The 26601-nt window shown below is 48.8% G+C and overlaps 1 protein-coding gene across 3 annotated transcripts in view; it reads right to left on the bottom strand.

The window, feature by feature from the left end:
- The window catches only part of BOP1 (BOP1 ribosomal biogenesis factor), a 53230-nt gene extending 26650 nt beyond the window's left edge, over positions 1–26580 (bottom strand). Inside the window, exons 1-3 of one of the 3 annotated variants that reach the window (XM_087706557.1) lie at positions 26350–26580; positions 23881–24066; positions 12729–12836 (exon numbers count right to left, since the gene is read on the bottom strand). In XM_087706557.1, coding sequence (XP_087562683.1) covers positions 12729–12836; positions 23881–24066; positions 26350–26433 — 378 coding nt within the window. In that variant the 5' untranslated portion in view covers positions 26434–26580. Of the gene's footprint in view, positions 1–12728; positions 12837–23880; positions 24067–25061; positions 25137–25356; positions 25460–26349 lie in introns of those variants that run through there. The other 2 variants (XM_087706558.1, XM_087706559.1) reach the window with 2 other exon arrangements.
- Positions 26581–26601: the final 21 nt, after the last annotated feature.

Raw genomic sequence — 26601 nt, 5'->3', positions numbered from 1 at the left:
GTGTGTGGATTTCCATAGGAAAATGAGCAGAAAGGAATGAAATGCATGTGGTCAGCTGGGGACGGGGGATTTGGTGGGTCTGTGAAAGACATGCACCCTGGAGCACCCAGGCCGCCAGGCAGTCTCTCTGTGGACATCTTTGGCCTCGCCCAGACCCTGCTTTGCATCGGGGCGATCCCTCCCTGCCTGGCCTGGGCACCCAGCCCCCCTTCTGCCAGAGCTCCTCTTGCCAAGCCTCGCACATTCCCTTTCTCTCCAGACTGCCTCCAAAATTCCTGGCCTTCTGGCTTTGGCTGTCCCTGTCGCAATTTACGGTCAATGTTGGCATGGCCGGTACCAAGCTTTGACGACAGCTGGACTTTTCCATTCTGAGCCTCCCACTGGGGCACGGAATTCGTCGTTTCCTCCCCTTCTGGGACTTGCCAGCGTTCTCCAGTAGGAGATGGAAGCCCTCCACTCTGGGCCTGCAGTCAATGGGCCGCCCTCTGCATGGCACTGGACAGACAGACCCCTCCAGCCTGGCCTGGCTCAGCCATTTAATTACTAGGCTGCAGGGATGGTATCACTTTGACTCCAGGCTGCTGCCTTGCTGAGGACTGGAGGGAGCTCTGACAGAGGGACAGTTTTTGGAAGCAGAGAAGATTCTCCATTGCCCACAACTCAGCTCTGGCTGGACCGACTGTTCATTCTGGAGATGCTTCTGGAGGGCAGCCTGGAGGAGTGGCAGGATCTGCTCCAACCCCCTCTTTTACCCTCCCTATAAAGGAGCCACCTTGCCTTTCTTGCTATGGGAGCCAGACGTGATGGGTTAATTAAGCTAAGAGAAGAGAAAAGGAAAAATAAAGCGCTATGTAGATAAACAGGGAGTTTACAAGCATCCCACAACATCGTTTTAAAAACTACAAGTCATTGTTAAAATCCAAGTAATGTGAATATCAACGGGCAAAGTCAGCACAGTACAAATAGAATTAAGGTCATTTCTATCTGGATACTTAGAGGCTTTAGGTTAAGAGAAACCCACATTTCGGAGTGGAAGAAACTCATATAATAATAATAATAATAATAATAATAATAATCCAAAAATGGTTTCCAAGTTGAATTCAGTGCTGCCCCAGACTTTCCAGATTCTACTCAGTTAAGGGTCCCTAGAGAGACAGCCCAGCACTCCTGCCTCAAAAACAGCTGGCAGGTGGGCTTCCCCATCACCCTCCCAGAATGCAGAGAGCCGGGTCTGAGCAGGAATGGGGTAAGGAGCCACCACCATCGGGGTTGGGGGTGTTGTGCCAGTGGGAATCAGGCAGCTGTAGATCAACCAGGGAGGTCAGATTTACACCTCGCAACCTCTCTCAAGCAGAAGTACAATTTCACTGTGCTGCTTTACAGTCCATTCCGTTGGAGGAGGACTTTTGGGGCCCCAGGAACCGTGACAAGGTCAAGGGATAACTATTAGCAAATAATAATAACTTCCTAGCTATTCGTGACTGCCCATGAACCCACCACGGCTAAGCAGAGTTGGAATAAGCTCTCCCCATTCCGGGTTCTGCCTGACTGCCAGCGCTTCCCCTTCCTTCTCCTCCGGCTCCTGTGCTCAATGGCTCCTTGGGCTATTCTTCAGCAATTAGGTCTGTTTGTGCAGGAGGAGGCCGGTTTTCCTTCACGGTCTCCCTGCCAAGCAGCCTCCTTTTGCTGCATGTTCTGCTGCTTCTGAACAGGCGGCAGCGGGATAATGGATTGCCAAAGAACAAAAGGCGATTTGCTCCGTGGCTCACCACTCCAACCCTCTCCAGAAGTGCAGCAAGGGAGCTGCCAAGCCGGCCCTGTCAATATTCCTCTTGCTTAGGCAAATGCTGCCTCTCCTCCTCCTCCTCCTCCTCCTCCTCCTCCTCCTCCTCCTCCTCCTCCAGACCATTAAAGACAGATTTCCTGCAGGAGGCTGAGCAAACCCATGGGGGGGGGGAGGTGTGTGTGTGGGTGGGTGGGGGGGAGACGGTTCTCCTGCCAAGGTTGAACTGCAGAACGTCAGCCATCATGGAGATCCCCATCAAAGCAGAACGGCAGGCAGAGGAAACGGCGTTTGCACAGCGTCACTGTCCTGCCGTCGTCGTCACTTTGGGGAAACCAATTCCAAACCTTCCCAGAACGGAAGAGCCCTCCTGCTGCTGCCAGATGTTCCTTATACTCTAAGGAAAGGCACCGGTGCAAACTAGGAGAGATTCCCCTACCCTCCTGCCTAGCAAGCTACGTGGGCTTTGCAGGCGGAGGAGACGGGAAAAGAGGCACGCAGCCCAAAATCACGGAGCACACAGATGTGCAGAGGCAGCAAAAAAAACCACTTGTTCATTTTGGAAGAAGCCTCTGTGGTTTTAAACAGGTAACAGGAACTCGTCATCCTTAGAGACATTCCCTTAAATGTTTTTTAATCCCTGGATTTACAGAGGTTAGGGATTATCATGTGTCATTTTAATAGCCGACTATCGTGCGTCTTCAGATGCTGCATCAAGAGATTCCCAAATCAGAGGCTACTGTGTCAGAAAGAAACTCCCCCAAGAATCAGATAATTTCCATCTTCCGGAGTTTCTCTTGTCAGAGCACCTGGACCGGCCACAGAGACAGGCAGATTCATAGCAGAGGGGCAACAGCAGCAGCGCATTTTGCAAACTGCACTCCAAATGCAAGAGACCCTCTCAGAAGAAGCGGTTGACCCTTATGAGTCAACACCCCAACTGGACAACGGCCTCAAAGGAAACATTTCGGGAAGGTTGGGTGTAAGAAGGGCACCGGTCGCTATCCTTCGTGGGCTAACAGGATCAGGTCCCCTTCGACCGCTGCAGGTTGCTTGGCTTGTTTGCTCGAGCAACGCGGAGCCACGAAGCAGAGACCGAAGACACCTGCTTTCCACACGGAGCCCTTGACCAGACGCTGGTGGGAAGAAGCCTGCCTTCCGAGTGGGTGGGTGGAAGTTGAGCAGACGACGGCTGCCCCTTCCAAGTCTATGATCTGATTTCTCCTTCTTTAGACACAAGTTGGCTGAGTTCTCCCTTCTTTTCAAATCAATTCTTTTTTCATACAAAGACACACAGTGAGATTCACGCTGAAGCCGAATGCTTTGTCTCTTAGATTCTTCCTCTCCCCTGGTAACACCTGCACGGTGCTCTCTTCCAGCAGCTTTCAGAACGGAAAGCGCCTCTTCCTGGGAATGTACATCGCAAGGGGATCTCCCGCAGAGCGCTGTCTATAAACTACTCCCTGTAGTGGGCTGCCCCATTCTGCTTGCCCTCTCTGGACGTTAAGAAGTAACAGGAAGTCCCTAATGCCCGATTAAATACGTTTACAGATTACAAATATAAAACCAAATAACTATAGAAGCGAGGGTGGTTTCACCTGCAAAACTGACCCAATGGTCAATTGTCAGCAAATGAGGACAGCTGACTCTCCCCATGATCAAAGAATTTCCTTGCTTCAGGAAGCTTGAGAGGAAGGTGGATCTACCACAGCAAATGGCCAAAGGGAGCGATGCTTGGAAACATCATGGTGCCCCGCTGGCTGGCAGAGGAGGGGCTCCAGGCCACTTTCATGGCACTCCCTTGGCCAAAAAAGGCTGCTCAGTGATGCATTACTTTTTGCCTTAACGTTAGAAGTTTTAAATAGAAATGCCAGAGAAGGAAAATAAATAAAAGGAATGAAAATCAAAAAGGAAGAATACAAGTTACAAGCATTGGCAGATGACGTGGTCTTCATCCTAGAGGACCCATTAGAAACAGCACCTAAATTGATAGAAAGAATAGAAGAATATGGAAAAGTAGCAGGATTAAAAATAAAGACAAAGATCTTGACAAAGAATATGTCAACAAGACAAAAAGAAGAGTTGGCGGAAACCTTGGAGATGCAAGCTATGAACAAGGTTAAATATTTGGGGATATGTTTAACAGCAAGATGCAGCGCTCTTAAAGACAACAACTACTATAAACTCAAACAACAGATCGCGATGGACCTGAAGAAATGGGAAAATCTACAACTTTTGATGATAGGGAGAATATCTACAATTAAAATGAACATTCTACCTAGAATTTTATATCTGTTCCAGACGATTCTAATAGACTAGGGAAGGAATATTTTGATGACTTAAATAAAATAGTGTTGAAGTAAATATGGCAGGGGAAAAAGCAAGAATAAAACTAAAATTGCTACAAGATGCAAGAACAAGAGGAGGATTGGGCCTGCTCAATTGGGAACTATATCACCAGGCAGCAAGTTTGATGTGGGTTAAAGAACGGATAACACTAAGGAAGACCAGACTATTGACCCTTGAAGGACATGATCTGTTGTGGGGATGCCATACCTTTTTATGTTACAAGGGAACTAAAACACAGGGGTAATTTAGAAGAGATTACCTACGGGAGGCTTTGCTACTAAATTGGGAGAAGATTAAAAGACAATATTATTTAAAAATTCCAGTCTGGCTATGAACTATTGAAGCCTTTTCATACGCAATAATATACAAAAAGGAACAAATATGGTGAAATATTGATTGCAGAGGGTGAACTTAAATCTATGGAAGAACTGGAAAAGAAAGATATAAAGATGAACTGGTTTTCATATGTGCAAATACAATCTAGATATTAAAAGGACCGTAAAGAGGAAGGTTTTTATGATAAAATGACTGAGTTAGATAAAATTTTGATGGGTACTGATGAAAAAGTAATTAAAAAGTTTTATTGACACTTACTAGAGGTTATATTAGAAGAAGAACAAGTTAAAGGAACTATGATAGCTTGGGGGAAAAATTTTGGGCATGGGATTGAATGAGAGAAGTGGCAGAAATTATGGTCCCAAAATTACAAAATGACTATGTCAACAGCATATAAAGAAAATGTATATAAGATGTTTTACAGGTGGCATCTACCCACGACGAGAATAGCAAGAATGTTCAAGAATAAATCAGAAAAGTGTTGGAAATGTCATCCGACACTGGGTTCATATTACCATATGTGGTGGACTTGTGCAGAAGCTAAAAGATATTGGACTAAGATCCACACGTGGTTGGAGAAAATGACACAAAAACATATAGACTTTAAACCAGATACTTTTTTATTAGGAATTATACCAGAAATATATAATAGAGACTTGAAATATTTGATTGTAAGTGTTTTAACAGCAGCTAGAATTGTATTTGCAAAAAATTGGAAAAATGAGAAAATACCAACGCAGGAGGAAACTATTCAAAAAAATATGGAATGTGCGGAAATGAGTAAATTGACATTTGAAATTAGAGAACAAGAAGAACAATAATTTTACAAGGTTTGGGATTTGTTTTATCAATTTTTAGATAAAAAAATCACGGTAATGAAAAAAGTGGGAGAACTTTTTATATTTTAAGAATAATAGAATGATACATGCAATACTATAAGGATTTAGCATTGTTAAACAGATTAGAACAATGTAATGGATGTATGATTTTAACATATGGAATATTCTGTTTAAAATGTAGGAATAATAATTGGAGTTGAATTATTGATACAAAATGATGTTGTATGTATGGATTCAATATTTAGAATATCTTGTTTAAAATTAAGGAATAATAATGACAGTTGAAAAATTGACATATAACAATAAAGTAAAGATGGATTTATGGGATGATAAAAAAGCAATCTTCAAGTATATTGTCAACAGTAGGGAAAAATTGTTATAAATACATATTATTAATAACAGTTATGAGATCATATAATTGTGAATGTATATATGAAATTGATAAAATAAAATAAATTAAAAAAAACTATAATGTACTTATGTTTATCTAATGAACAATTTGTGATTCGATATATAATTGCAAGTGGTGACCATGGGAAGGACACACAAAATCTTGTAACCAAACGACACGCTATATGAAATGGAAAAGGTTGTATGTGTTATGTTTTTTTTTTGTTCGTTTAAAAATAAAATTATTTTAAAAAAAGAAGAAAAAAAGAAAAGAATGGCTGGGGGGACTCTGGGGTTGAAGCTCACAAGTCCAAGTCTTAAAGTTGCCAAGGCTGGAAATCCCTGTTTTATAGATTCTTTTCCGCTGGGTCCATAGAGTTATTTATAAAAAAAATAACAAGGTTAAAAAAAAACGATGGATTTTCAGGGTAAAATTCTTTGGGGTTTCACCAACCCTCTTTAATTCCCTCATGTACAAAGGAATTGGTAAGAGAGAGGAGAGAGCTTCATTTCATAAAATGCTCCCAAGTCACCTAACGGGTTAAATGCACCGTATTGTTCATGAAAAGAAGTCTACAATCTATATTGAGGCAACGTCTTTATTAAATCCCACCAAGTCTACAAAACACTTGTAGGGTTTTGATGTTTTGCCAAGCAAGAAAGGAGAAATTTGCTTGATATTTGAGCCAGACCTAATCCAATTTTTAGTGAACCAACTGGGCCTTATCAGGTACAGAAATGGCACCTTTCCTCAAAATAGCAAATAAGCACATATAGTTTGATCTGGCTTATTTTGGAAAAATAATTTCCCCTTGTTAAATCAAAACCAGAATTGCAGAAAAATTAGCTACTGACATGACTTGAACAGCAGCTACATCCATGGCCTTTATCTGGACGGTTTAACCATCTCCCCCAGAAGAGTTTATAGACCCACAAATACTTGCCACTATTTTCAATTCAGGAGCAGCTTGGCCCTAACTGTCCCTTGGGTGTCTGGCTAGCTGAGAAAGGAAAACCTCCCCACTGACTTCAGGGGAATAGAGATATTGGGGAAAGGCCCTGTCAACTGATGCTAAGCCACTGGGGACACCAGAAAGAAAAATGTTTCTGCTGTCAGCCAGACGATGACCTCACTTCTGTCCTTAACATGCAACGTCTCCGGGTTAGCTGCCACGTGCCGCCAGGGCTTACTCCGCGGTTGCAGAGTTAAAAGACTTATGCCACACAGACCCAGGACACAGGGTCACGGATTTCAAATGGGGCAAGCCCAAAATGGTAGGCTGGACATCACTGCCAGATACAGAATGCCAAGCATGCTGGAAACAGCTGCCTATATTACATTCCCTTCCTTCCTTTCCTTCCTTCCTTTCCTTCCTTCCCTCCCTCTCTCCTCCCTCCCTCCCTCCCTCCCTCCCCTCTGGTTCCGGCAGCAGTGAGGCCAGGGTCCCTGCAGACCCCTCTGAAACGGAGGCAGCCGGTCTTTCCAAAAGGGCAGCCTGTAAGCTGAGACAGATCCAGCGCACAAAGGGGGAAAATAAATGGGAAAAAATTTTCCACTCTTCACCTCAAAGCTGCTGTGGGTTTCTCTCCCTTTCTGGGTCAGAGAAAGATGATCGTTTTTAGCTATTTCACTGATGTCATTTTTTCCAGGATAAAGAAATTCTCCCTGCCAGCCCCCTCCTTTTTCTTCCTTCCACATCAATATGCGAGGATTTCAAGATTCTGTTTTCAGACTGGGGGGGGGGGGGAGGCGCAGCAGGCCAAGTGATCCCTTCTCTCTTTCTTGAGGGCACCTCTCACACTGCCCAGGGGCCCCACCACACCCGTTCCAAGTGGAAAGGGCAGCTGTCTGCCAGGAGAGCCCCAAGCAGTTCTCAGCCTGGATTACCTGGCCGTGGCAGGTAGCATTCCTACCTACCAGCAGGAACCACAGGCTAAGTTTCCCCAGGAGAAAATGCTGCCAGCTGGCTCAGCCAGAGCACCCCGATTGTCCCCGCGTCCCATCCTCTCTCTTGGAGGACAGCAGCACTCACAATCCCCCATCCAGGCCTTCTCCAGTGTACAGAACAAGACAAAGGCTGCCCACAAGATAATAAGGGGCCTGGGGGATAGGATGAACCAATAGGCCTAATGAAGAGAAGGGTTATGGGAGACAGGATAGTGCTTGTGGGGCTGTCCCAGAGGGCCTTGAGGCTCCTGGGGATAGGACAAGAAGTAAAGGGGGCAAGATGATCAAAGGTCCAGCCAAGAACTAAGGAGACATTTGTGCTCCTGAACTGGGGTGGGGGTGGGGATAGCCTGCAGAATACAGCCCAGACCTTAAGTGTCAGGATGGGGGCCTCTCCCCTCAGCAGCCAATGAGATACTGAAAGGCTCTTTGGGAAAGCCTATAAATCCTGCTCTCTCACACACAAAGTTGACTTATTATTCCCAGCTCTTTTCAACTGAGCTGCCAGGACTGGAGATTCTGAGCAAAACTTCCCTATTGCCCTTCAGTTCTGCACTCCAACCCTAACCCCACAGGGCTGCTGTTGGGGAAAACGGGAACAAATTGAGCCCCTGGAAGGGAGGAAGGATAAGACATGTTTCTTTGCCATTCGCCAGAAGAGCAGCTTGAAATCTTAACTGCAGCGGTTCCCACAGCTGGAGGGCAAAACAGGGGCTTCTGGAGACCTGCTTTATTAGGCCAAAAAAAAACCACCATGGAGAAAACCACCTATTCATTCTGTTTTTTTTTTAACCAGGGAAGAACCCAAGGAAGAACAAGCCCTGGTAAGGAACTGGAAAACCCTGAGCGGTACCTGCTGACCTTCCCAAATTACTCCAGCCGGCAGGTGGGGCAGGATTCACCTTTGTGTCACCCCTGCTGCTGCTGCTGTTCCTCCAGGGCACTGACTGTGTTTTTCCTTGGCCTGAATCAGGGATTGAGCCGACTGGCTTTTTGGGGTCCCTTGTTAAGAATGGTGATGTGGCTGTTGGGCCGCGCCCGTTTGCCCCTGCTGGGTTTCCCATTCACAAGACTAGGGAAGCCGACAGCCGACAGGACGACCTGCAATCTTCAACCCCTCCCCATCCCTCTGGAGTCCCCCGTCTGGAACTCAGCAGCCAGCGATGGAGAAAGGAGCCCTTTCCTGCTGATGTGGAGAAAAACCGAGGCAGGAGGAAGAGCAAAAGCAAAATAGGTTTTAAAACCACCCCTGCCCAACTGCTCCAGCCCGAGCAGGCTGCTCTCGCACCTGGGACCAAAGAATGGGGAACCAGCTCAGGGCAGCCTGGAGCTCCCGGCCAACACTCTTCCTGAGGTGCCGCCTCTTCCCTCCAGTGATTTGCGGCCTCCAGCCTGGAGGGGAGGGAGGGAGGGGGGTCTGTTGCCCTGATTGGGAAGCTGGCTCCCTTCCTCTGCTTTCAGCCAGACATTCCACTCCCCCCTCAATGGGGCTCCTCCACCCCCTGCTGGGCACAATCCAAGGGAGCACGTGCAGCTCCTCTGCCCAAAGTCCTTCCAGGCAGGCCCTTGGCCAAAGGGCAGGCTCCACGGGGTGCACTTTCTCTGAGATCCAAAGCAAAACTGACCCAGGTGCTTTTAGGTACTCTTCAAATGGATTCCAGGCGTTGTATTAACTACTGACCTGTAGGGGGCACCACACCCCCACTTTCACCCTTACTGGGACTCTGCACAGAAGCAGCTACGGTCAACTCCTAAAACTGTACAAGTTCGAGACCAATAAAAGCCACAAGGATGGCTGGCATGCGGGCGTACAGAAAAAAGGAAAGGGGAGCTGCAGAATGCCCATTGGAGTCTAGGTTATTTGTTCAGTTGCCTAGTTAAAAGACTTCTAAATGTTTTAGTTGCAATTTATTTTTAATTGACAAAAATTCTGCACATCACACTAGAATCTCTTAGGAAAAAAACAAGGAAGCTGAAAAGACCTGGCAGAGCAGAGTGCTGGAGCCGCAAAGGCTGGGTGATGCATTCGGAGACCCTGGCCAGGCAACCCACCCCCCTCCGGCCCCTGCTACTGGAAAGAGAGCTCCCCCCTCCCTCCCTCCCAGTCAGCTACATCCCAGGCAAGGGCAGGGAGGGGGCTTGGAAGAGCTGCCGGTGGCTCACAGAGGAGCCCTCAATTGGGGGGGGGGGGCGCGAGGGGTTTTTCTTATCCGCTGACATATGGAATAGTCATTGTGGGAGGAAGCAGAAGCAAACAAGCGCCCCAAACGGCTTCCTCTTCGCATGGCCTTGACAGCTTCTCCAGCTCCTGGCCATTCATCTCCAGCGGCTGAAGGGGGGGGGGCTTGCCCGGCCCATTCGGGGCAGGGGAAGAAAAGGTCGCAGCCCCTCCGCCCGTGCTCCCCCTGACATACCTGCCCAGCTTCCCCCAGCTGGTACAGGGGCACAAGCGGAAGGGCCAGGAGTCTCTGAAGAACCTTGGCTGTGAAGCCACACCAGGGAGCTCATCCATCTTGCTGGGTCTCTTCCCAGAACACGCGGGAGCCGACTTGAGCAGGTGCCAGGCAGAGCGCCAGGGCTGCCAACGGAGCAGAGCTCAGGGGCAGGAAGTTTAGTCTGCACTGCTGGGTGTTGTCGTGCGCTTCCAAAGCCCCCAGATGGGAGGGGGGCAGGTGGGCGGAAGTGGGAGGAACTGAGCAAGGGCCCCAGGAAGAAGGGCCACCTCACACCAGAGTCAGTCAGGCTCAGAAAGTCCCATGTGATGCAACCCTTTTCACTTCTCTCTACTTGCCTCCCATTTTTAAGGTGAGCAAAGGATGTGGGAGATCCCTCATACATCAAACAGTAATGCGGTCGGCTTCTTGGATGAAAGGAAGACCCTGTAACCACACTGGAGCCCCCTCCTCTCCACACTCCTCTTTGAACCCTGAGGCTAAGCATGCTCTTGCATTACGTCCCATCTCATACCTACGTGAATACAGGCCAAATGTCCATATGGGGCAGCTGCCTGGCCCGAGGGGCCCTGCCCTGTCTCACAGAGAGCAGGGGGAGGAGCTGCTGCCCCCACCCCCATTCCCAGAGCAGCATCCAGCAACAGGGACCCTTGCCAGGCCCCCGTGCTGCTAACACTTGTCAGCCCAGCTGGACAAACCATCATCCAGCTGGATAGTCTCGCCTTGGGAGGGAGAGAGACCAAGCTGCAAAGATGGAAGGGCTTCCCTTTCTAACCCCATGGCTTCATTGCAAAGCACCACCGTCTGCCACTGCTTCTGGAGACTGGTCGAGGCAGATGCCTGGGCACAGCAAGCATGGACACTGGTGATGGGGGTGGGTGGGTGGAGCAGAATCCCCCCAGGGAACAGAGGGGGCAAAGCAGAAGGAATTGCAAGAGGGGGCAAGGGTGGCAACTTCCTGACCCACTTGAGCTGCAGGCCTGCCCTCCAAAGCAGACTCTGCCCAGCCTCCAGGCACAGAAGAGAGGGCCCATTAAGCAAATCCAGCCTCCCGTCTCCAGCGGTAGCTGGTCCCCATTGCTCTACGGCAAGCAGAGGGTCAGCACAAAGGCTGCCTACCAGCCACCACAGGAGCCCCAATTTAAACCTCTTGACCCCTCAGAGACCCTCCATTTTTTTTCTTTGGTTGCAAGGCCTTGCATCACAGAACCATTTCTCACCAAATTGAAAAGTGCTCTGGGCTTCTCCGCTAGACCCCCCCCCGTCTTTTCTCCTGCCCTATTTCTAATCACCCCCCTGCCCTCAATCAATGAAAGGGCTCTGTCCTGCCCCTTCCGGCGATGACAGCGCAACCCCGGAGGGTCTCTCGCAAGCCCATCGGAAATGCAGCCCCTCCAAGACCGCCGTTCATCCCCTTGGGACGCAGGCACTGCCAAGCGATTTTATAGGTAAGCATAACCTCGGACGCCAGGGACACAATGCAGCCAGAAGCACCGAGGGCTAAGGACTCATCCTGGACACCGGGAGCAGAAGCCACGTCGGGCTCTGCTGGGAGACCGATGAACGCAATTCCAGAAAAGTGGGCAGAGGCCGGTGAGCAGGAACAAACCCACCGGAAGCCACTCGGATGTCAACCGGTTTTGAACCGCCTCCTTCCTCCCCACTGCTGAGGCCCTGAAAGAGGACCGGCTGCGAAGGAGAGACCTTGGATTCCAACATGAAAGCGCTGTAAACTTGGGTTATGCTCAAGACATTTACACTCGCGCACATTTGGTAGGCGCATATATCTCATGAAGCTCTCAACCTCTATTCCAGACTAATCGCTTCCACATCTTGGTTTCTGCTGGGTCAAAAGGGCGAGATTTGTACCATCGAGGCAGCATTAACTCTCAGCAACCGTAGAGATGGATTTTTCTCCCTAGTCCTTCAGACCTTCCAATGACCACTCCAGGGCCAAGCTAAGTGGGTCCCTGCCACAGTCGTTAAGTGAACCACTGCAGTTAAGTTAGTAGCCTGGTTGCTAAGGGAATCCGGCTTCCCCACTGACTTCGATTGTCAGAAGGTCACAAAAGGGGATTATTATGTGACCGGGGAGAGGGGGGGGGGCACTGCCACCATCCTAAATACAAGTCAGTTGCCAAGGGTCTGAATTTTGATCTCGTGACCACCAGGATGTGGCAACAGTCGTTAGTATGAAAAACAGTCATAAGTCACCTTTTCCAGTGCCGTTCTAACTTTGAACGGTTGCTAAACGAATCGTTGTAAGTCAATGACTACCTGTAGAGGTCTCACTCTGGCCACTGTAACAATGGCACCCTTTCACTCCCAACCCCCACAACTCATCCAGGACACCACAGTGGGCAGTTTGGAAGCAACTAGGAGAGACTCCCATTCTGACTCCACAGGAATCATCCATCAGCCCCAGCCAGGCTGCCCCTCTGCTGGACCAGGGAATCCATTTCCTCCAACCACCTTCCTTGGAAAGCAAAGGCCGGCTGCCCAGCATCCCTGGCTCCAATGAAGGGCAGTGCTACCACAGACGGTTAGCTGCAGAGTGGCCGGGACTCACTTCGGACCACGCAGCCAGAGAGCCACCGCTGCTTGACCACAAAGAGCGGAGACCATCTTACCTCCTCATCAGAGCTGTCTTCCAGGTACTCATTCTGCAAGGGAGGTTCTTGTTGATCTGCTGCTCCTGTACTCCCGATTTTCGGACAGGACTCTGTGGCCTCTCCAGCCTGCAAAACAGGGCGACAGGAAGAGTTATGCCGAGGCAGCCAGGGCTGCAGCAGACATGCCGGGAGACCATCGCAGGCCCTGGGGAAGAGCCAGAAGCAACGCAAAAGAGGAATTCCTCAGGGACGGTGATACGCCTCAAAGGCCGCTTCAGCACCCATCACGGCACACCTCCTGGCCTTCCACCAGGCCCTGGCGCCCACTCCACCTGCAGCCACCCACAACTAGTGGAGGGCCACAGTGGAAAAGCACAGACCAATAGTGCCGAAACCTCCACCCTAATCCCTTAGGCAACTGCCGTAACAGAGGAAGTCACCCTGCGGGTTCCCCCTGCCATCAACCACCAAAGCAAGCGAAAGAAGCAGCAGGGTGGAATTTGGGGAGGCCCAGAAATTACACATTGTCTGCATTAGTGCCAGGGCAGCCACGCTCTGTGAAGCAAAAACAAAGAAATTATATAAACTTTGCTGGAGGGAGTCGAAAGACTAATCATTTTTTCCCCTATCTCCTTTGTTTCCTGGCGACAGGGATCCACCAATAGCCACGCATGAGGGAGCATGTTCTTCACTTCTGCTAAGATTGCAAGGGGGCTTCGGGGGATCCCCCTCAGATCCACACAGTTGCAAGTGCATCACGGCCTGTGTCCCGCCACCTGGTCCATTTTCCTTCTCCCCCACAGAGTGGAGCCATTGCTTAAACCAGGTAAGGTTTGCCTAAGGGCTCCCCTCCCCAAAGAAGGTAATTAAGACCCTGACATTGACAAGCCCCTCATCAATTTCATCCTAAAGCCCCTTTTCTTTTTGGCTCCTAAGAAGCCTGAGCACTTAAGGCAAAAGCAAACGGCCAGCACTGAGGCGCGCTTTTCAATGCGTCCTCCACACTGCCAGCTGTCTGCTTATCTCTTGAAATCTCTTTCACCCCAATGCACATAAATATAGACAATCCCAGAACAGAGGTCAGGGTTCCAAAGAGCGAGGCTAAGGAAAGAGGGCGATCGGGCAATTGGCTCCCTCATGAATCAAGTTCTGGAACAAAACCTTCCCCACCATTTGGGTTCAGCCAGCTTTTTTGGGGTTGTATCCTTCTGATACTGAAAGTATTCAGGGGTGGTTTCTTATTAAACCTTTTCCCGAGTGTTTATTCTGGAATCCTCCTTAGTCTCTGAAAACCCGAAAGGAAAGGATGGCATACAGGTGAACCAAAACACACAGCCATCCTTTGAAGGCCATGGCACCAATACATTCCGCTAGGGAGACGTTCCCTGAGGATGGGCTCCAGCACTGGTCGGAAGCTGGGAAGGCTGAGTAAAAGCAATAACCAAACTATCTGACATCTGGGACACTATGGAACAGAACTTTAACCAGTACTCTCCCTTTTTGTCCAGAAAATGTTAGCCACCATTCATTGCTCCTCTCTCCAGAGACAAGTACAGGTAGTCCTTGACCTAAAACCGCCATTGAGGCCAACATTTCTGTTGCTAAGCAAGACAATTGTTAAGTGAATTCTGCCCCATTTTGCAATCTTCCTTGCCACAGTTGTTAAGTGGATCTGACTTCCCCAGTGACTTTGCTCGTCCAAAGGTCTCAACAGGTGATCACATAACAAAATAACAGAGTTGAAAGGGACCTCTGAGGTCTTCTAGTACAACCCCCTGTGCACAAGCATGACCCGGGGACACTGCAACCGTCATAAATACGACTCAGTCTGGTTTTTGATCACATGACCATGGAGATGCTGCAAGTCACTTTTTTCAACGCTGTTGTAACTTTGAAGAGTCACTAAATGAACTGTTGTAGGTTGAGGACTCACTGTAATCACAAAAACCTGAGAAGGGGGGGGGTCCCCCTTTGGCACCAAGGAGCAGCTGCCCCCACACTTGTCTCGGGTGAGCCTATGAAGCCAGACCAGCCTGCCCCGCTCTCCCTGCTGCTGCAGCCGAGCCCTTTCCAGCTGCTGGCCTAGGCAGCCCAGGGGTTCTCTCTGCTGGAAGAATCCATCATCGTGAAAGACGGGGGAGCAAGAAAGAGCCAGCGAGCGCCTCTTTTCCTGTCAGCCCTCCCAGGTAAGCCAGACAGGAAACAGGACCAGATGAGCTAATTCTACTTGACTCTGAGGCTACATTAACAGCATCATGCTAGTCTGAAAATGCGGCTCTCCCGCTGTTGGAGTCTGATACATTAGAGGGGATCCTTTTTAAGTTTCTGCCTCGGTCCCCGAAGCAGCTGTGGGCTCCTCTGCCTTTTATCTGATCTTCCCCCAGGCAGCCATGGCTCTTCCCTCCTCCCTCAAGGTCATTCCCCCAGACCATTATCTTTCAAACCTGGGCCACCCAAAGACAGGAATGTTTCTCATTGTAGACAATGCAAAGGGGGAGCCAATGCTGCTCTACTTTGGCTGGGGGGGGGGGGGGGGAATCAGAAGGAAATGCAAGAATGGATGGGTGCCTATTTCATATCAAGACTCTAAGCAGCCAACTGTGGCAACTCTAAGGCCTGTGGGCTTCGACCCCCAAGGCTGGCTTGGGAATTCTGGAAGTTGAAGCCCCCAGGCCTTAATGTTGCCAAGGTTGCTCTAGATCAGTGTTTTTCAACCTTTTTTGTGCAAAGGCACACTTTTTTCATGAAAAAAATCACGAGGCACACCACCATTAGAAAATGTTTTAAAAAATTAACTCTGTGCCTATATTGACTATATATAAAGTGTTTTTCCCACGGCACACCTTACACTATGTCACGGCACACTAGTGTGCCGCGGCACAGTGGTTGAAAAACACTGCTCTAGATGAAGGCGAATCAATATCAGAGCGTTTCAGCCTCCCACCAGTTTCCATGACTGGAAAGGCAGCACAGCTGAGGGAGGGAATGCTGAACTTACAGGACTCCAACAAACACAAACCTCTTTTTGCACATCACAACGGCTAATCAATAACATACTGAACTTCCATGTTATCTGCAAAACCACCCCAACTTCTCCTCCCTGCAATCCGAATTTAAACCCTCCATCCGTCTAGCCTGTGTAAGTGAGCTACAAATTTCCAAAACTTTGGCCTCGTACTAAAATCTGTTGGCCTGGAAAAGGGCTACCAGGTTCCTTCTCATGTTTTGTAAGGAAACCCAACTGACAGGAGGCGCTGACAACGATGCTTTGTTCTGCAATTCACTTCTACAAGATCAGTTGATGGACGCTTGGTTATTTGGAAGTGCGGGTTAAATGCCGCTGCCATACTGAAGCCAAAGCACGTGAAACAGGAGATCACATGGCCAAGAGCGCTGGGCTGCTGCAGATGCTTTCACTGGCGGTCGCCTGGTCCGTCCACAGCCATTCGTTATGACAAAGGACCCTCGTCTTCCTCTGCTACATACCAGGAAAACAGGAAAGCTGCTGCCTTCGTGGGTCCCTCCGTGGGGACCTTCTGGCCAGCGCCTACTGACGAGTCCTGCCCCACAGGCGCAGGGAAGGCCTCCTCCCTCCAGAATCACCCGGGGCTTAGCGTGTGAAATGCTCCACACTGAGATTTTGGGACAGGACGGGATCCAGCCGTAGCCAACCTGCCAAAGTCCAGCCCACGGCCTGGCAGACCAAACTGCACCCACTCTCTGGCCTAGCGTGCGGGTGCAGGAAAAGCTGCACATCCTTTGCTGGAAAAGAGATTTGCCCTCCTCCTCCTCCCCCGCTCCAAGGGGACCCAGCCTGGAGAGGGCTTTGCCAGAGGATTTGGTGGAACAATCAGGAAGGCAGCCATACAAAACGCTCCTCCCGGGGGTAGTAAAATCCGTTCAGTGTGTGATCACCTTCTGCTAGAAGCAGCCTATAATTCGGTCCCGTGTGCCCCCTCCGACTTCCACCTCCTGGCCGAGGGGAGATTGTGGGGCAGGGGGCCTAGAAAGTACAGGGCCAACCAGAAGATGGGATTACAGCAAAAACAAAGGCTTTAGGAAAGTCTTTGAAAAAAAGCGGATCAGAGGTAATTTTTTTCCCAGGCTTTTGGCATCAAAGAGGTTTTGTCTGTCTCTCCGTTTCCCTTCCTCCCCTCCAAGCCCATCCGTGGGCTTGGAGCAGGAGGCAGAAAGGGGTCCTTCAGCCAGCAAAGCTCTCCTCCTCTTTTCGGGACACTCCAGAGGGCTTGAGGTCTTTCTGCTTTCTCACTCCATCGGAGGACAGAGTGCTCTGAAGACAGGCACGTGCCAGCCAGCCCTGCGCTTGAAGCCAAAAGCTTCCTTGATGTTTGGCCTAAGTTATTTGGAAGAGAACCAGGACGTGCGGTGCCAGGCTCTTCTCTGCTCCACAGATCAACAACCGTCTCTCTACTAATGTCTCCCCAAAGTGTCCCTCCAGACCTGGCCAATTACCTCTCCATACTTGCTGGTGTTCCGTCTTCTGGTCTAAAAGGCTGCCTTCACACACCAGGGTAGGAGATTCACCTCGGTGAAGAAGAAATAAGCTTTTCTTTGCAGGTTTTTTCAAGAATCAAATACTATTTCTCTCGGAGATGTTTTGGATGCCGTCAAAATGTCAGGCATTCTTTGGGCTCCTGAATTTCACTCTGGGTTGATTTTCCGCTTTAACGGCTGCTTCCTAGTCCCCAGGCAGGATCATCGCTTGCACCAAGCAACCACTTAAGGAATTCAGGCGGGAAGGTGGGCATGGAAACCACCAGAGGGCAGCAGCATGCAGCCCCTCGCCCGGAAAGCAATCGGAAGAAGCCACGGCAGTGGCTTTTTTGGGGGGGGAGGGGGGGAGGTGAGGAGGTCAGGACTCTATGTGGCAGCACTGCTGATTCAGCAAAGCTGCAGGCAACGGGAGGGAAGAGCAGAAGAGCAGCTGGGGCTGAAAACTGCCTTCGACACCACCAATGGCTGCAGGGAGCGAGCAGCTGCAGGGCAGCTCAGCTGCTGAAGGATGAAGGCCTGCCTGCTGCTTCATCATCCTGTGGAGGGAAGACACTTCGACTTGGCCTCGGGGAGATTCACCCCGTCCACCGGATCCCTCTCAAAACAAGGACCTGTCTTTCATCATAACCGCAGCCTGGAGAATGGAGTGGGTGGGGTTTGTCCTTGGAACCTCTCCCAGAACCGATGTTGATCGGGGCGCATCCCAGTGATGGGAAAGGAGGAAACCAGACTGGTCTGAAGCAAACTTTAGGGCTGGCTGAAGCTCTGCAGTGCCTTCAATCCTACAATCAGGATAGCCATTTTCAGAAATATTTTTCAAGAGTTCTATAAGTACAAAAAATTCTCCCCTATCACCTTTGATAGGCTCCTCCAAAGATCTCTCCAAAGCCAAAGGTTACTCATGGCAAGAAAAATGCGTCCAGCATTTATACTCAGGTGAGGTGGAGGCGCACAATCTGGCTGCTATTTCTGATCCCCCCCCAACCCTGCTGTCATTTCACATCCTGCTAACCTCAGGAGGCCAAAGCCTCAAACGCTTAAACAGTGAAAGGGACAAAGGAGGCCTGCAACAGCCTGATCCAGGCTTCCCTGCTTTTAATGGAGGGCCCCAGTGGCCCCAAAACCTTGCGCAAAACTACTTTCATAAAATGAGACGTGCTTGAAGGAAACAAGGGTCAGGGTTGCCAGTGGTATGAGTCACTTTGCAGTGAGATTGCCGGCAAACAAGTTTAATAAAAATAAAATTAAAAAAAAATAACAAAAATGATGGCATCAAATTTGGCAATCCGTGTTTCCAATTATGTGGCTCTCAAGGCAAACAAAAAAGCCAGTGTGCGCCAGAGCACTGAGAACTCCACTAGCCTTCTTCACTCTGTTGCACACAGGTAGTTAGAGCCCTGGTGACGCAGTGGTCAGAATGCAGCATTGCAGACTAACTCTGCCCACTGCCAGGAGTTCGATCCTGACGAGACTCAAGCTTCATTCAGCTTTCCATCCTTCCAAGGTCAGTAAAACGAGAACCCAGATTGTAAAGAGAGGGGCATAGGCTGATTCTGTAAACTGCTTAGAGAGTGCTGGAAAGCAACATGAAGCTGTATAGATGCCTACGTGCTAGTGCTATTGTCCTAGTTAAAGCTCATCTTAAGACTGGATCCTTCACTAACTTTGGTGCATCAAGGTAAAAGTTTGTTTCTAATATTAGAGATTTATTTCCCTTTTCCTTTTGGAACGAGATACCGATGGCCATTTGAACTCAGGGTTAACAGGAACAGCTACTGCAAGAGGAAGGATGCACAACCAGGACAACTACACAGCATAATGGTAAATGCAGCACGAGATCTTGGCACAAACTGACTCTGCTGGTACAAATTGCAAAATAGTTTTTTTATAGAAAGAGCAAATTCCTGGATGAAAATGACGAATTGCACAAGAATGAATCTGCATAAAGTGAAGGAAACCCGTCTAGTGGCTGCGCTTGGGTAAATCAGCAAGAGAGCGCTGTTTGAGTATCCACGGGTGGTATGTGATGGTGGTCCTCCACCTGCCTCTCATACGGGAGCAACAGGCTGCTGCCAGGTGCCTGCATGGGTGTAGAATGGCTGAACTCAAGAGAACAGGTGGGCCTCTCTGTTCTCCCATTTGGTTCAGGAACTGTCCCATCAAGTCCCTTACGTTGAGTGCCAACGCTGAGGCCTCTCAAATCCCATACGGAGAGAAACAGCCCTCAAGTGAGCCCTGATAGTTGGCTAAAATTTTCAAGATATTTCACAATAAAGATTCACCGTATTTTTCAGAGCATAAGATGTACCTTTTTCCTCAAAAAAGAGGCTGAAAATCTGGGTGCGTCTTATACACTGAATACAGCATTTTTTTTGCCACCAGAAGCCCCGCCCCTTCACAAAAATGGCCGTGCATACCGTTATGGAGGCTCTCAGAGAGCTCCTGGGGGCTGGGGAGGGCAGAAATAAGCAAAAAATGGAACCTTTTTTGCCCCCCCCCCAGCCACCAGCAGCACTCTGTAAGCCTCCATAAGGCTATGCATGCAATCTTTTTGAGAAAAAAACAGGCCCATTTTCACGAGAAACAGGGCGTTTTTTGCTTGTTTTGGGGGGCCCCACCTCCCCAGGAGCACTCCCAGGCTATTCATGCTTTTTAAAAAAAAAAAAAAACAGGCCCATTTGAAAAACGGGCCATTTTGGGGAGGTTTGCAGAGTGCAAAAACTTTTTTCCCCCTCTTGGAAAGCTCTTTAACTGATTGATGAGAATTATATTGATCAAGTGCTGTGCCAGCAGAAACAAAGTCTTAGGTGCTGCAGATTGTCAGCGATTTCCTTCTCCAGCACATGGATAAATACACCTGGAAATATCTACCTACTTATCTCTCTCTCTCTCTCTCCCTCCCTACCTACTGTATTTCTCTATTTCTCTCCCTCCCTCCCTTTAGCTACCTACCTACCTACCTACCTAACTACTCTCTCTCTCCCTATCTACTGTATTTCTCTCTTTCTCTCCCTCTCTATCCCTCTATCTACCTCCCTACTTTTTTTAAAATTTGCCTCTTCAAAACCTTGGTGCGTCTTATACTCCGGTGCATTTTATACTCCAAAAAATATGGTATATACAGGCTATATTTGGTCTACAAGGGGGAGAGTGTCTAATGTTCATGATGCTTTGTAACTTCTCGACAGAGTATGGTAGAACAATGAAAATGATACCACATCTTGACTTTGAGAACAGCCAGGCAGTTTATTATGAAAAATAGGTGGAAAATTTGCTTAGCTCCTATGAAGCACTTGGTGCAAAAACATCACTAAAAATTCACTTCTTACGCTTGCATTTAGACTATTTCTCTTTGAACTGGAGGGCAATGAGTGATGACAATGGGGAGAGATTCTACCAGAATATCACACGCATGAAGAAAATATGCCAAGGAAAATGGAGTCCGTCCATGCATGATGATTACTGCTGGAATCTCCCCAGGGAGGATCCTGAGGTTCACAAGAGAAAAGCCAAAAAGCGCAGTTTAGATACCAAATAAAGATAGAACCTTGTCGTTTAATCTGATGTTAGAGCTTGTCAGTTTTTCATGCAAAAAGCAGGAAAATGCTACATGAAAAAACCAATAAATGAATGGGAAGTTATGTTGTTGGTATCAATAAAAAGATAAATTTATAATGATTGGTATGGCACCATTCTCACTGCTGTATCACATTTTGCAGAAAAGTTATTGAGCATAATCGCACACACCCCTTGCAATTTTGAATTATTTTGATGCAATTTTGACCTGAAGCTGTAGTTTGGAAACGGAAGCCAATTAATACCCAGGACTTAATTTTCCTTTATTAGTTACCCTATTCTGGTAAAATTTAAGCTACATTCATTTCCGAGGCTATCCACTTGTCAACCACTGCCATTTCTTTACAGCAAACACTCCTACTGTTGCCTAAAAGACGAGAAAAAGCATCAGGTTTTCATAATGATAGTTAGGTCTGAAATGATTGAACCTGGAGAGGCAGTTGAACAAGATTTAAACTCTATGATTGGAAGCTCACCACAGTTTAATTTCCTGATACTGGCGGGGGGGGGGGGGGGGGGGGGGAACTGGCAAAAGGAAGCTGAAAAAAATCAGAGGGCCAAGCAGAAATACACCCTTCGATGTTTCCCCTCCTTTTGTATTTTTGATCTCCAATAAAAGTTCTGTCTCCTCCATGATGAGAAAGAAAACTGCCTCTACTCCCCGTGATCTCGTTTCTCCACTTTCACAGTCACTATGAGCAGAATTCACATGGACTTGCGTGAGGCACCTGCCTCTGGGTCTGGAAAACTGTCTGTGTGCAGCCAGCCATCTGCCTCCTTCCCCATCTTTCTTGGGTCTTGGGTGTAGTTTGTCCTTGTAGCTGAGGTTTTGTTTCTCTTCTGCCTCACATTAAGTCTCACTTTAATGACTACTCTCTTCTCCACCTTCGGGCCAGGAAATTGCGACTGCACAAATTAATTCTCTCAAGTATTTACTAGAATGTTTCTCTCCATCAATATGTTTTTAAAGACTTGCTGAACTGTGGCAACGAATCTGTTTCTCTCTCATTTTCTTCACAAGTCAGACCAGCTGCTAAGGTAACAGCCTCCCTGCTTTAGTCCTCAACACTTACATAAGTCTTGACCAACTGGAGCGCTGCCTCCCTATCTGACCCCCAACAAGCCAGGTCAGCTCATCAACCCTCAAATAGCACAGCTGCACTCCCAAGGCCAAATCTCAGCTCCTTGCCCATGTTTCTCTCTCTGACGACTTACGCTGCCCTCACGACAGTCAAGCCAGGGCACTAAAATCCATATGCCAGTTTTGGAAGAACAAAGCAAAACTAGAGAGGAAGCAAAAGCTGATTATATAGAATGAATTCACCTGTCTGAGGTCCACCCAACTGATTCTCAGAGTGTTGAGGAGCAAAAGGCGGTGGTTTACTCCAGTTGAGTGATCTTAATCAGGGGAAAGCAAAGAAACTCAGCTCTCTTTGTGCCCACCCCTCCCACATCCAGAGGAAGACGATTTGTGTAGCACAGGTTAGGAAGGAACTCAACAGGGGAGGGTGCAGGCCAGTAAGGATGCAGAAAGGACCTTCTGGCTAAGCCAGATGTCACCAGTCCCTGATGAGCTATGCCCTAGCAGGCGGAAGGGCAAAGAGCTCTTCGGGCCTTCGTCTGGGGTCTTTAGAGAATCCTGCAGAACCAGGAAAATGCCAGAAGACCTAAGACCAGCAAGTGGGACTCCACTCTTCCAACAGGAAAGAAGACCCTCCAATTGTGGAGCAGTTACTCAAAAACCTGAAAATATTTTGGAGCAGATAATAAAGGAGGCCGTTTGCAAGCACAAACATGATTACCAAAAGCAATAAAAATAGAGGCTTTAACAAGATAACTATTATGAAAGGATAAAATGTGGCTTGGGCAGTACAACAGTAGCAGATGCCCACAACTGGCTGGCAAACCACTCTGGAATAATTCATTGCTACATATAGATAACAACCAATGGGATCCCACAAGGATCTGTCTTGGGACCAGTATAATTCAATGCTTCTATTCGCAAATTGGAGAAAATGATTGATGGACTGTTTATTAAACATTGATAATACAGAACTGGGAGATCTGGCCAAAACCCAGGAAGATCGAACATGATTGCACTCTAATATGGAGAGTATTTTTGTATGCTTGTATGTTCTTATGTTCTGCCTATTCCTGGACATCCCAGACTGCTAATAATTTAAACAAAAAAATATCCCAAGAAATCCACATACATATAAAAACCTGCATCTACAAATACCTTGCAACAGATGTTTGAAAAAGAGTTGAATGTCAACATTAACAAGCGAAACATCAGCCAGTAGTATGAAATAGCTGCTAAAAGGCGTAACGTAATTCTGGGCAAGAGTAGAAGCAGCACTAAAAAGAGATGGGGAACAATGGCCCCTTTACGACTTGTGGACGTCAACTCCCAGAATTCCTGGGCCAGCATGGGAGTTGAAGTCCACAAGTCATAAAAAGGCCGTCGTTCCCCATCCTTGGCATTAAAGATGCATGAAGTCCTTATACCCCGTAAGTCAGCACTGCTGAGACCACGCCTTGATTATGGTGCATGATTCTGAGCAGCCCATTGAAGAACAAAACTTGACTAGTTAAAATAGGTACAGATGAAGGTACAAAAATGATATAGGAACCTTAGAACATGACCTATGAGAAGAGACTAAAGCATGATTATGTCTTTCACCAAAACAGCCTCTCACCCTTTGCAGGTAAGCTTCACTTTAAAGATTACAGACTCAAACACAGAAGGAACACACTGGACAAAGCTAGTTTTGATTCTCTTACAAATGTGCATGAAATGAAAAAGATATTCTTTTCCAAACCCTAAACAAGCCATTGCATTCTTGAAATTCTGCGCAAATACTTTGGATCAAGTGTGGTTTGACAATAACAAAACGCACGTTTTGGGATTCTAGTCTATAGTAGAAGCAAAAACCAGAGAGACCCCAGAGTGATCCTGAGGGGCAAGCAGGCAAAGCTGGTGTCCGCTTTCACCCCCAAATCTTCACGGCTTACTGGCTGATCTTCTCAGACAGAAAGACAGCATTATATTTACCAGCCTCTGAGATGATCAACTTACTTGAGTATTTCTGGAGTGCAACTTCCTTTTTGCTTTCTCCTTAACTCCGTGATCCTGGTCTTCCTCATCTTCTGTAAGGCTGTCACTTCCAGAATCTTCCAGTCCAGAATAGACACTTTCCTCGCTGTCTGTCAGAAGATCGCCCATCTCTTCTTGCTCTTCAAACATCCTGGTCCCAATAATGGACTGTAGAAGGGAAAGCACATGATTCAAAGTCTGTAGTGCCAATAAAGCCTGCATAACCCTCTCTCCCACACTTGACATATGCAGAATTTATCTCCCCAAATGACAGTTTGGGATTGTAATTCTTTCAGCATTTGCTGGTTACCAGACTTACAGAATAAATACACTTTGGGGGTCTTCTACTCCAACCCCCTGTTCAGGCAGGAGACCCTATGCCAGGGGTGTCCAACTTTGGGAATGTTATGACTGGTGGACTTGTAATTTCTAGAATCCCCATAGCTATCTATACTGTGAAGTCCATTAAGTCTTAAAGTTCCCAAGTTTGGACACTCCTTCCCTATGCCATGTAACAAATGGTTGTCCAGTCTACGTTTGAAAACCTCCAGTAAGAGGACACCCAAAACTTCTGGAGGCAACTCATTCCCATGAATTAACTTTTCTGTCAGGAAATTTCTCCTTTCAGCCCAAATTTGTATTTTTGATGTATAAAATAAAAAAGCAGTGTTGCAATGTTCTATATGCAATTCCCGAGACCTTCTAGGGCAGTGCTTCTCAACCTTGATGACTTTTAAGTCCTGTGGACTTTAACTCCCAGAATCCCCCAGCTATGCTGGCTGGTGGATTCTGGGAGCTGAAGTCCACAGGACTTAAAGTCACCAAGGTTGAGAAGCACTGTTCTAGGGCCAGGCGGTGGATCCTCCTGGCTCCTAGGAAGAATCAAGGAGAGAAGCAACCTGGAACTGAGGAGGAATTTCCTGACCTTCGGAACAATGACCCAGTGGAGTGAAGTTGTGGGTGCTCCATCCCTGGAGGTTGTGAAGAAGAGCCTGGGCAGCCATCTGTTATGGGGTCTCCTGCCTGAGGAGGGGAGGGGGTTGGACTGGAAGACTTCTGGGGATCCCCTTCCAACTCTTGTTATAAGCTGGCCTTGAGAGCCCGGGCACCTTCGGGAAAAGAACCTCCCACCACAGCTCCCCCCCCTGCGACCGGCTCCTTACTTCGGAGCACGGGGCAGGCGCGCCGCGAACTCCTGAGGTAATTTTATTTGCCCTCCAGCCACGCGTTGCCCGGATCCCTCGGGAGCAAAACCAGGGCTCCCGCTTGCTTAGGACTAGGCCGATATCGTGAGGTAACGGGAGAGAAGCGCTTCAGCCAGGCCCCCAGCCCGCCTTTGTAGGAGGCCCTCAAGACCCGCCAACCGGGCCGGAGAAGGCCGCGCCCAGCCCGGCGTCCCTCCGCGGCGGAGCCTTTGCCTCCCTGCCGGGCCGGCTAGACTCGGCTCCCCGCGCTCACCCGGCCAAAGCCGCCTCCGCCGTTCCCTCAGCCCTGCTCCGTCGGCACCGCGTGCGCACGCCTCAGCCGACACCAGCCACGACGCATGCGCCGGAAGCTCCTTGTCCCGCCCCCCCCGCCGGGTGGCGCCTGCGCGATACGTCCGCAGAGTCCTTCGCTCCGCCCTAGCCGCTTCTCGTGGCGAGCTGGCTGCCGCTGCGCATGCGACTTGGGACCAGGAAGTCCCTATCTCGCCCGAGCCCCGCCGCTGGTCCAAGTCAAAGCGCCCGGCGGGTCTCTAGTTAAAGCAGGGAAAAGCCGCGCTTCGTTTGGGGGCGATCCCCAGATTGTCCGGAAATATAGGGAAGGCCGTCTTTATCCCCGGTTGAGACCGACAACTTTAAATAGCAGGCTCTAAGAAAGCCTCCCCCTCCCTTTTGCAGCGGCTGAGAGTTCTTGATTTGGACTGGCTGGCTGGGGAATTCTGGGAGTTGAAGTCCACGCTGCCTAAATGATAAAATCATAGGTGCAATATGGGGTAGTGAATGCAGCCAACGGAAGAGTGGAGATTGGGATGGCAATTACTTCGGAAATTATGGCTAAAGCTCGTGAAACTTTGCAAGGGAGCAGCGCAAGGACCGCTGAGTGCCGAAGAACTGATGCTGTTGAATCGTGGTGCTGCAGAGGACTCCTGAGGGCCCCCTGGACTGCAAGGAGATCCCATCAGTCAATCCTGAAGGAAACCAACCCTGAGTGTCCCTGTGGAAGGGCAGATCCTGAAGTTCAAATGCTTCGGCCAGCAAATGAGAAGAGAGGACTCCTTGGAGAACACCCTGATGTTGGGAAAGAGGGAAACGGAGGAAAAAGGAGACGGGGACGGCAGAGGAATGGATAGTGCCATCGAGGAACATGAATTTGGGCAAACCGCCGGGAACCAGTGGAGAACCATAGCTCACATGCTATGGTCCATGGGGGTCACAAAGAGTGGGACACGACTTAACAAGGATCTATTACCGGCTTGCACGAGCAACGGGGGAAGGAAGCTTGGAGCGAGGATGGTCCACGTAAATCGGATCGGGTTCCCCCAAATGCAGACATCCAACCCAGTTTTCCTGCCCCCACCGGGGACGCTGCCGCTGCCTCCTTATCTCTCTGCACAGCCGAAAGCAAAAGGAGCGGCTGCAAAGCGGGTCCATCGGGCCAGTTGCAGCCACCCTGCCGACATCCTCAGCGGCAGAGGCCGACCGCCAGCGTCCCGGGATGGAT

This window comes from Thamnophis sirtalis, unplaced genomic scaffold (assembly GCF_051295495.1).
Source record: "Thamnophis sirtalis isolate CommonGarterSnake01/CBP01778 unplaced genomic scaffold, rThaSir2_p1.2 scaffold_2, whole genome shotgun sequence".
NCBI classification, from domain to species: Eukaryota; Metazoa; Chordata; class Lepidosauria; order Squamata; family Natricidae; genus Thamnophis; species Thamnophis sirtalis.
Note: the sequence above shows the minus strand (reverse complement) of the source record. Positions and strands in the feature narration are given on the sequence as shown.